We start from the raw sequence: 10,047 nt of genomic DNA, 5'->3' as shown, positions 1-10,047 counted from the left end.
TTCTGAAGATCATGTGACACTGAAGACTGGAGTAATGATGCTGAAAATTCAGCGTTGCATCACAGGAATAAATTAGATTATAATGTATATTAAAATAGAGAAACATTATTTTACATCATAATAATATTTCACAATATTAAATTTTTTTCCCTGTGTTTTTGATCAAATAAATACAGCCTTGATGAGCATAAGAAACTCATGTAAAAAACATTAAAAATCATTCTGATCCCAAACTTTTTACTAGTGTATGTATATATATATATATATATATATACATATATATGAAAATATAAACTTGAAAAAAACGTATTAAAAAATAAATGTTGCCTTTGCAACTAACTGAAATAAGCTCTAACTTACTAAAATTACTAAACTATAACTGAAAAAAAAAATATTACTAAAAATAAATACTAAAAACTAAACTGAAAACAAAAATTAAAGCAAATATATGACAAACAATACAGGTTTAATGGATTGTATGTAATCTAATGTCTAATGTAAACAAATACAGTAGTAGTTTACATTGTAAATCTGTTACAGAGCTATGGGACCTCTATGATTGCCCAAGAACTCACATTGAGAAATACTGACCTTTTCTCCACTTCCACTCTTTTTAGGGACAAACAGAGGTTGATGACTGCTGTGTCCGTGTTTATAGAAATAGTGCAGAAGAATGTTTTCCCAGAGTTCCTCACCACATACCTTAACCTGGACCACACTTTCCTCAGCTCTCAGAGCCAACATGAGAACGGACAGCCAGACATGGTGCCCAAAGCCAGACTCTAACGAGCCTAAATTACTTCTACATCACAAGCATAATACAACCATGAACGCTTGTCTTAACATTTGTGAACTCACAAACTCTCTATACCTAAATTTTAGACAAATAATTATGAAGATGGTTTATAACAGTCTAAAAAAGGACAGGAAATGTACTTCTGTTTACCTATAGCACAGAGGTTCTCAACCAGGAGACCTCAAGATGACTTAAAAGCCAAAATAACTTTAAATCAATCGATCAAGAGGACTTTTATTTTAGCCCCTCAACAACTATTTGAAAAAAAAGGAAACATACATATATATATATATATATATATATATATATATATGAATTAGACATGGATTGAAATGTTGAGAACCACTACTATTCCACAGGAATCAAGGCTGTAATTCATTTGAATATATTTTAAAGTCATCTTATTGGCAAACAACCAATAAAAGTAAAGCCCAAATGAGTAAAGTAAAAATAAATACTTATAGGTACAAGTTCCAGCTCTTTTCACCAGCAAGTATGTTTGGTTTAACTTTAGCAACCCCTGCAAATTCTTGCGTTCTGTATTTAAGAGACGAAACTCACATCTTACAGTGCACAACCAAATGAGCAAATTAAAAAAACATCAGAGAAGTACATCAGAGTCATGTTATTTTGTTTTATTTGTAACTGTGTGAGTGTCAAATGATGGGACATGTTCTCAGAATTCAGACAGTGGTACGTTTCAAAAAAAAAATCAAACCGAAAGTTTGAAACCAACAGAAGAACCCAAACAATGAGTGGGAGGGGAAAAAAAAGATTCCAAATAAACCCAACAGAAACAGTCACAGTAAAAGTCCTACAGGTCCAACAGAAGCCACTGCCACCTCTAAGACATTCACTGAAAAACCAAAAGGCAGCACAGGATGAAAGAGGAAAAAATAAAAAATCGAGTTGCACGTCTGCCTCTCCTCAGCACTCCAGGTGACCTTTCAATTGACTGTGTTATCAGTTTATTCGCTGAACATCAGAGTCTCCTCCCAGCAGACATGGTGGGTTTCGACTGCTGGCTCCCCCTGGTGGCTGATCCTGGAACCGTTTCTTCCCAGACACAGTAATTCACTGCCACAGTCCCCACACCCCCAACCCCCCTTCCCAGGTACCCTCGCAACAGGTGCCGTCATCTGCCTCTAAAGGTCCGCCCCACAGGTTTGGCACACGACCACACAAGTCAAACCAGGACCAAAAGTATTGCTCCTCCTGATATTATTCGGTTCTCTTTAATATTGTCTTATATAAATTACTCTTAAAAACATGAGAAGCAAGATGCATGTGTCTGATAAACAGGAATTAGGCCCAATGAGTTCACTGTGACCATCTTGATCAATATTTCTCTTTAATACCATTTATTCTGTTCTAGCATAAGAGACGGCATTGGCCATATTAAAAAAAACAAAAGCAAAACAACAAGATAGAAAGGGGAAAAAAAAAAATAGTAAAACGGGTTTTTCCCTTATTGCTCACTCGCTTCCGTGAGTGGAAGTGAAGGCGGAAGGTAACCGTGGTCTCGTTGGTTAGTGCAGTAGAGTCTCAACCTCAGTGGGGCGTCTGGTCTCAAAATGCTGACGGCCATAAAACGGCCACCCTGCTCCCTTCCTGAAATGCTCACATCTCATTGGGCATGTCCTCATGGTCGCAGGGGGACAGGTCTCCATTGGTGGTCACCGCAGAGTTGTCCTGGTAACCGGGGGGCATGAAGGCTAAAGCATAGGGATAGATACCATGGCAAGACGCACGATACGATTCAAAATTTTTCTCCTGCTGCGAGCCCAGACTGCCGTCCCTCAACGCCTGGAGCACCTCGGTACACGTCTAATATTCACACATACAAATATGAGAGATGTAGCATTATGCATTTCATGAGAAATATCACAAATTTTATATTGTTCTGTTTATGGTTATTGTACCTGAATGGTTCTGCCTGTTAGGGACACGTTCAAAGAGGTAGCCAGCTCAGCAGCCATCCCCTCAGAGGAGGGGTCCAGAAAGACCATCATCTTAGCAGCTGCATACAACAAAAAGGCAGATGCTAAATGAAGAGCTAAAAGAATTTAGCAGCACACTCATACTAAAAAGGTTTCACAGCAAAAAAGCAATTCATTTCTGGTCACATGAGCAAAAGTGGCCATTGGTGTAGTTCAAATTTATGAGCAGCAATGTGACTGAACAATCACCAAAGAGACTGCAGACAGTGATCCACTGTCTGAACTGGTCTGATAAGGAACCCATTAGAAACACCAAAGAGCAACCAACAGTACAGTGAGACTGTGACCTCCAGTGATTTAATTGTGTCAAGTATGAACAATCCTTTAATGGTGGCACAATTTAATCTCTTGATTAAATGTCTGGGTATTATTTTATGCAAAAATATCTATTAAAAATGAAAAACATTAATTTAATTGAAAAATTATATTTTGCATAAAGACAAACAAGGGCACACTGCAAAATATGCTTCTGTGCAATTTAATTTAATTGTATTAAAGTATATAAATAAAAGGCAAAAAAATCTTATTTAGTTAGCATTTTATAATCAAATACTACCCTGATTTAATCAAATCAAGTATACATATAATGATGCACCGTTCAAATGTCTGAAAGAGCTCTTATGCTCACAAAGGCTGCATTTAACTGATCAAAAATTCAATAAAAAATGTTGTGAAAATTACTACAATTTATGTTTTCTATTTTAATTTATTGAAATAAATATTCTATTCTATTTTCTAGGATTCTTTGATAAATAGAAAGTTCAAAAAGAGCATTTATTTGAAAATCTTTTGTAACATTATAAATGTTACCGTCACTTTTGATCAATTTTATTCATTCTTGCAGAATATAATTATTTTACTTTTGTGTGTGTGTATGTATGGTGACCCATACTCGGAATTTGTGATCTGCATTTAACCCATCCAAGTGCACACACACAGCAGTAAACACACACACCGTGAACACACACCCGGAGCAGTGGGCAGCCATATTGCTATGGTGCCCGGGGAGCAGTTGGGGGTTCGGTACCTTGCTCAAGGGTCTCACCTCTGTCATGGTATTGAGTAGGGGTGTAACGATTCGCTCGTTTTCTCGATGCATCAATTACAAACCCTGACGATGCAATGCATCGATCTTGAAACATGGATTTAAGAGAAATGAGAAATGCAGGAGCAAAGGAAACAAAGTTTCCTTACTTTAGCAAAGGAAAACCAGTCTCCTCTTGGCTTATATCGAATCCTCCAACATTTTTCTTTACAAATCCTCGTTTTGTGCTTCTAATTCGTGAACGGCGTTTGTTTTGTTTTGTCTCCACATTCGTCACGAATCACGCAACGCCGACGTCTTACGTCATCTGCCGGAACGGCTTCCACATATGACAGTCAGCGGAAGTGAGAAAAAAGTGTTTATTACGTTTGAAATATGGATGTTTATCTTACAATGCATGGATTCGCTACAGGAGGCCTTTATTCACCTCCCGGAGCCGTGTGAGGGACGTTTTATTACGGATGCACGCACTTTATTTCACGTCTTCTGAACTGTTGACAACCAACACCCGCTTACCCCCATTGAAAGGCTTGGAGGGGCCAGGACAGTTTTTAATATAACTCCGATTGGATTCGTCTGAAAGAAGAAAGTCATATACACCTAGGATGCTTTGAGGGTGAGTAAAACACAGGCTAATTTTCATTTTTGGGTGAACTAACCCTTTAAGTGCTAGAGTTAGAGGGTCAAATAAAGATGGAACAGATGTGTTTTTAGTAATTTTTTCATTTTGTTTTTTTTATATATATTTTTTTTTATTAATATTTAAGAAATTTGAAAATTAAAAAATGAATTCAAAAAATAAATGTGTAAAATAAACATACTTGTACTTTAGATGGCAACTTGATTCTGTAATCCTATTACAGTACTTTTAGTAGTTTGTGTGCTTTGGGAATCATATTTTTTCCAAGCAAAGCCAAGGTAACACTCATTTTACATACAGCACACAGTGAAAGTGACATGAATATGACAGTGGGCAAATGGATAAAGTGCAGTATAGTTTGAAATCACGAGTTTAAAGTTTATCAATCGTGCGTCTCCAGTGAAGCTGAACTCTCCTCCTGTCCGCATTCAATTCACATGGACTGACCGTCACGCAGAGAACACACGATCATGCAGAATACATGCACACTTCACAAGATCTTACAACTGGATTCGACTGCAAGGTTTGTTAAATTAAATGTTTATTAGACATTAAAAGATTTGTTTAAATTATACGTATAAATGCGTATTTGCTGAATGCTGACGGTAAACAAGAAAGTATTATAATATTTGCCTTTCTAATACTAATATAAAAGCAATCGTTATAATACTTTTTTGTATACATTTTAATTCCTTTAACAGTTCTGATTATTAGACAGACTTCTATCCATATTAGATAGAACTGTTAAATGGCAATGGCAAACAATGAAGAGGGAGAATGTGAGCGCTGTGTGCTGCCATTCTCAGTGCCGTCAAAATAAAAGTCCTGCCTCGAACACATTGGCCAAACAGAAAAAATTATCAGCTGATGCTGATATTTGAAAAATACCAAATATTGGCTGATATATCGGCCTTGGTGATATATCATAGACCACTAGTATATAGTGGTTTCCAAAATTCATTAATATCATAAAGTGGGTACCTGCAACTCTGTGTGGTATTGAGTTTGCATGTTTGCTCAGGAAGTTCTTGTTGAAAGTCTTGGGGTCACTCTCTCCAAACAGTTTTGTGATCTCCTGCTTCAGAACTGTCTGCACAGCCTCCGGCATGTCCTTACTGTCCGACACTGAAAAAAAATCTTAATGTTCTTGTATGTTTTTTTGTCCCATGTGAGGAAAGTATATTAGTATATACTATACGTACCTCCTTTAAAGAATCGCACCAAACACTGGTGGAGCCAGGGGTGATCAGGGTCCAATGAGTAAGCTCTCTTCACCGATTGCAGCATCAAAAGATACTTCTCTACAAACACAAACACACATTATGAGTTTTAAATCACGCATCCTGAAACATTATGAATCACTATGTTAAAGTTCATCAGTATGCTCACCTTTCCTGAGGTAGATCTCAAAGGCCATCAGATGCGTCTCTATTTTATTCTTTACCAAGTTCTTCAGAGGAGTCAGAAACTTTACCGCTTCTTCTAGAGGATTCTCAACCTACAGACAGAAAACAGCACATTCAGATGAACACAATCAAAATATTTTATCCTCTAAAGTATAAGTGGCTTTGTCAACATATGCACCTTTGCCAGTTTTTCTGGTATGAGCTCCTCTTTAGGTCCTCCAATCTCCTCCTCATCCTCTTCTTTTTTCTTCTTTTGGTTTTTTAGCAGTTTCTCTTTCTCAGCATTTTTCTTCTCCTCCTCTAATTGGGCTTTCTTTTGGGCACGTCTCTGTTTGTTGCGCAATTTCTTCAGCTCCTTGTCCGTTAGGTTGGCTACAGAAGAAAACAATTGTTAAGAAAACGAAACTCACCTCACTTTTCTGTACATTTTTTTCCAAAAAGCAAGGATGGACCTGTTTTGTGTACATGACTAGAGATGCACCGATTGCAATTTTCTTGGCCGATTCCGATTTCCAATTTTTTTTGTAAGTGTGACCTGCCGATACCGATTTTTGCTGATTCCGAATTTCAGAACTATAACTGACAGCACGTACAAACAAAAATCTACTTTCTTTTTTTAATGCAAAAAAATACAAAAGAAATGATTAAACATTACAATTTCCCCCAATCTGGACCAAGTTACAGATGTTCTCTCACTTAAACAATTGTCAAAATAAAGTGCTCTGTGACTGGAAAGGGGTATAAATAACAATTAACTGAAAATGAGTTGCTGTATATAACAAAACAGATGTCACTTTCCATGGTTTATAAATGGGCATTTTTTCCCCTAACATTATTTAATATACGTCATCTTTTACATCAATACTTACATTGATTCAATTAATTTATATAGAGTAATAAGAAACTGTAGAGTTGTTACCATTCAAATGAAATCAGTATCAACATACTCCATCTTTCACTGCAGGAAACACAGAAGCTGCATCTGAAGTGGCATTAGATGTATTTACACAGACTGCTTGATGAAGCTGAGGTGCCATGAATGCATTTACACCACAAAATAATAATCATGTTATAATATAATAATAATAATAAAATAATAATCACAAGATTAATGTCACATTGCAACCCTGCTGATATTATAGGAAACATCTATGTCATGTAATGTAGTAATGTCATTTATTATAAATATTTTTTTTGTACCGCAGTATGCATCTATTACGTTCTGTGAGTTACTTTGTGTGTGCTGTTTTGCTTTTATTTATGCACTAAGAGAGACAGGCTGCGCAAACCTTATCAGTCGCTGTTTGCATGCTTACACTGAATGCAAAAAAATCAAATAATTCTCGGGTGAAATTTTTTGGTGGCCAAGTTTCAGTGCTTACCTAGTTATTTTTGTTATTGATATTTTAATCAGACTGTTTATCTGGTTGGGCAAGTAAAATTCTCTCTCACTTGCCCCTTGAAAAAAATCTACTTGTCCCAGACAAGAGTTAATCGAGCCCTGTGGTTCCCCCACGGTTTACTTTGGCCCTACACATATTACAAATTGCGAACATTGTGTCTTCTTCACTCACAGTGAAGAACTTCTACGGTGGCGACATGTTTACATGTGGATGTGAGCGTAGTTGTGACATCAAAATGGACCGGCTCGGAATCGGCAAGATGCGAGACTGAACGGCCAGTCACCGGTCCGGGCCGATCCTGCGGAAAATCGGCTGATTCCGGTCCCTGGCCAGTCGATCGGTGTATCTCTATACATGACGATACCATTGTCGGCCTGCGACTCCTTGTTGTCATCGGAGAGCGGGTTATCATGAAGGCTGAGGTACATGTCGATGGCTGTACGTGCTGTCTTGAAGTAGAAAGGGTGCATGCGCAACACGTCCTCTAGTTTTAGCAAATCCACATAAGAACGCAAGGTCATCTTCCGCATACAGTATGTGTGGAAGTCAAACTGGTCATCCGTTATCTCCACAAAATGCTGTGAGCGACAAAAGGAAGTGTCAGGATATTTCAGTCTGTTGGATCCAATCTACTTTGAACTCTAAACCAGCATTGTGCTAAACATTTAGCATAAACATTGTGCTTAAGATTTAGCATAGAGGTATCCCCATGTCAGTTTGCTAACTACAGTTGAAATAAACATCTGATAATGCCTAATTCTGCGAGACTTACCCTCCCAATTTCATGGCACTTCTTCAGCGCCTCTCCATATTTGTTCAAGGACTTGTAGGACAGAGCACATTCCGTCTGGAACCACATGCACTGCATCTCATTCAGATTCTCTACTGCAGAGGTTCCTTCCTGCAGGTGATAAAGATTGGATACACTCAGACTGATGAGTTTTTGATATTTTATTTGAATGCATGAAACAGCAGTCTAAAAACGCTGCGCTCAAGTTAAAAGAAGTTCAACTCCCATTTTCTTGCTTTTTTTTTTTCCTATTCCACTGCCCGCATCGCATCTTTGTCAACACAAAAGCGCATTCTGTGTGAATGGCACCTTATGGTCCTTCACAGAGCGCGTCACACATGAGCGGTTAATCACGTGCGCCGACATGGGGTTGGATAATTATTTTCTCTTTACTGTTATCATTGGCATATTGTCAAACTGTCTAATTCTAACATTTGATAATATTTCTATTAAAAATACTCAATTTATAAAAAATAAAATTGTGGCAAAACATTAAATCGGAAAAATCGCCCAGCCCTAGTTGGAGCTAAACTCTGCAGGAAAGTGGACCTCGAGGGCCAGAGTTGAGAACCCCTGGGTTAAATCATTATCAGTCAGTTTTTTTTCTCGCTAAAATGCACAAAACTGAAAAAGGGTTTTTAAAACTATTACTGCTTTAAGTGTTCCTGAAAAGTAATCTTAACCAGTATTTAACAATTTCAGTCTTTCTGGAGCTGTACTTGCAAGCCCCCCCAAAAAAACGGCTACCAGAAGCAAAGCTTCCAAACTGAACAGACTTGTCTTTAAATAGTAAAACAACACACTACCATTCAAAAATTTCAGGGCAGTAAGATTTTTTTTATGTTTCTAAAAGAAGTATCTTATGCTCATCAAGACAGCATTTATTTGATCAATAAGGCAACAACAGTAATATTGTCAAACATTATTACAATTTAAAACAACTTTTTTCTATTTTAATATATTTTAAAATGTAATTTATTCCTGTGATGGCAAAGCTGAATTTTCAGCAGTCATTACTCCAGTCTTCAGTGTCACATGATCCTTCAGAAATCATTCTAATATGCTGATTTAGTGCTCAAAAACACTTCTTAAAATTTAAGAAGTGCATTAAACATTATATTACTCAAGGTTTCCCAAACTGGGTGTGTACTGCAGGGGGTTTATGAGTTGAATGAAAAGCTAATAATTAATTAAATCATAAAAATGTTAAATTAAAACAAATCATTTTCAAATGAATCAAAATAAAACACTTAGGCTACTGAAAAAAAGAGAAATATTTTATTTGTTTAGCCTACCTGCATGTCAATATGACCATAACCAACTTCAGAGAACCATGAACATGCAAATGTAATACTTCATTATTAAAAGATTTATTTTAAAATCTCAGGGGCACTTCAAATAAAAATATATTCAGTGAAAGAGGATCAGATGACAAAAAGTTGGTGAATTTGTGCATGTTAATGTGTTTGAAAGACAAACGCCTTCCAAAGTAATACACGGTAAAATAAATTATATAATTAAAAAAAAATAATAATAATGTGTTCATCAGTAGATGCAATGTTGAAACACTTCTTAAAACTGAAATTATTTTTGTAAATCCAGTGGTCAAATGCTGTGTGGACTCTCAAATTTCTGTATAATTATATCCACCTGACTAGTGACTGATCTCTGTGTGAATGTCCACAAAACTGGAAGACTTTCTGAGCGTAAATAAGCGGTGGCTATTTTAGAAAGGAATATTTAAAGGGGTCATATGATGTTGCTAAAAAGAATATTATTTCGTGTATTTGCTCGTGTCCTCTTTTGGAAGGCCAAACAAAGTAGTTTCGCTTTCACAACGAAACACACAGCGTCACACACGGTGGGCTCGAGTGAGCGGAGGCCGGGGGCTAGAGTGAGCGGAGGCGGCGGATTCGACGGAGTGTCCGGCGGGCTTGCGGCAACCACATGTGGCGACCCCGGGCTGG

At 37.1% G+C, this 10,047-nt stretch overlaps 2 protein-coding genes across 2 annotated transcripts in view; one reads left to right on the top strand and one right to left on the bottom strand.

Moving 5' to 3' along the window:
• Positions 1-1,408, top strand: part of LOC107676513 (malate synthase, glyoxysomal-like) — a 6,978-nt gene extending 5,570 nt beyond the window's left edge. The window contains exon 15 of the mRNA XM_016471065.1: positions 618-1,408. Coding sequence (XP_016326551.1) covers positions 618-786 — 169 coding nt within the window. The 3' untranslated portion in view covers positions 787-1,408. The remainder of the gene's footprint in view (positions 1-617) is intronic.
• An 8-nt stretch (positions 1,409-1,416) lies between these two features.
• The window catches only part of naa15a (N-alpha-acetyltransferase 15, NatA auxiliary subunit a), a 20,697-nt gene continuing 12,066 nt past the window's right edge, over positions 1,417-10,047 (bottom strand). The window contains exons 13-20 of the mRNA XM_016471064.1: positions 8,063-8,191; positions 7,655-7,868; positions 6,066-6,259; positions 5,871-5,979; positions 5,684-5,782; positions 5,463-5,606; positions 2,719-2,816; positions 1,417-2,623 (exon numbers count right to left, since the gene is read on the bottom strand). Coding sequence (XP_016326550.1) covers positions 2,417-2,623; positions 2,719-2,816; positions 5,463-5,606; positions 5,684-5,782; positions 5,871-5,979; positions 6,066-6,259; positions 7,655-7,868; positions 8,063-8,191 — 1,194 coding nt within the window. The 3' untranslated portion in view covers positions 1,417-2,416. The remainder of the gene's footprint in view (positions 2,624-2,718; positions 2,817-5,462; positions 5,607-5,683; positions 5,783-5,870; positions 5,980-6,065; positions 6,260-7,654; positions 7,869-8,062; positions 8,192-10,047) is intronic.

The sequence above is a fragment of the Sinocyclocheilus anshuiensis genome, unplaced genomic scaffold, assembly GCF_001515605.1.
Source record: "Sinocyclocheilus anshuiensis isolate Anshui unplaced genomic scaffold, SAMN03320099.WGS_v1.1 scaffold64, whole genome shotgun sequence".
NCBI lineage: Eukaryota > Metazoa > Chordata > Actinopteri > Cypriniformes > Cyprinidae > Sinocyclocheilus > Sinocyclocheilus anshuiensis.
This window is presented reverse-complemented; position numbering and strand designations above follow the sequence as displayed.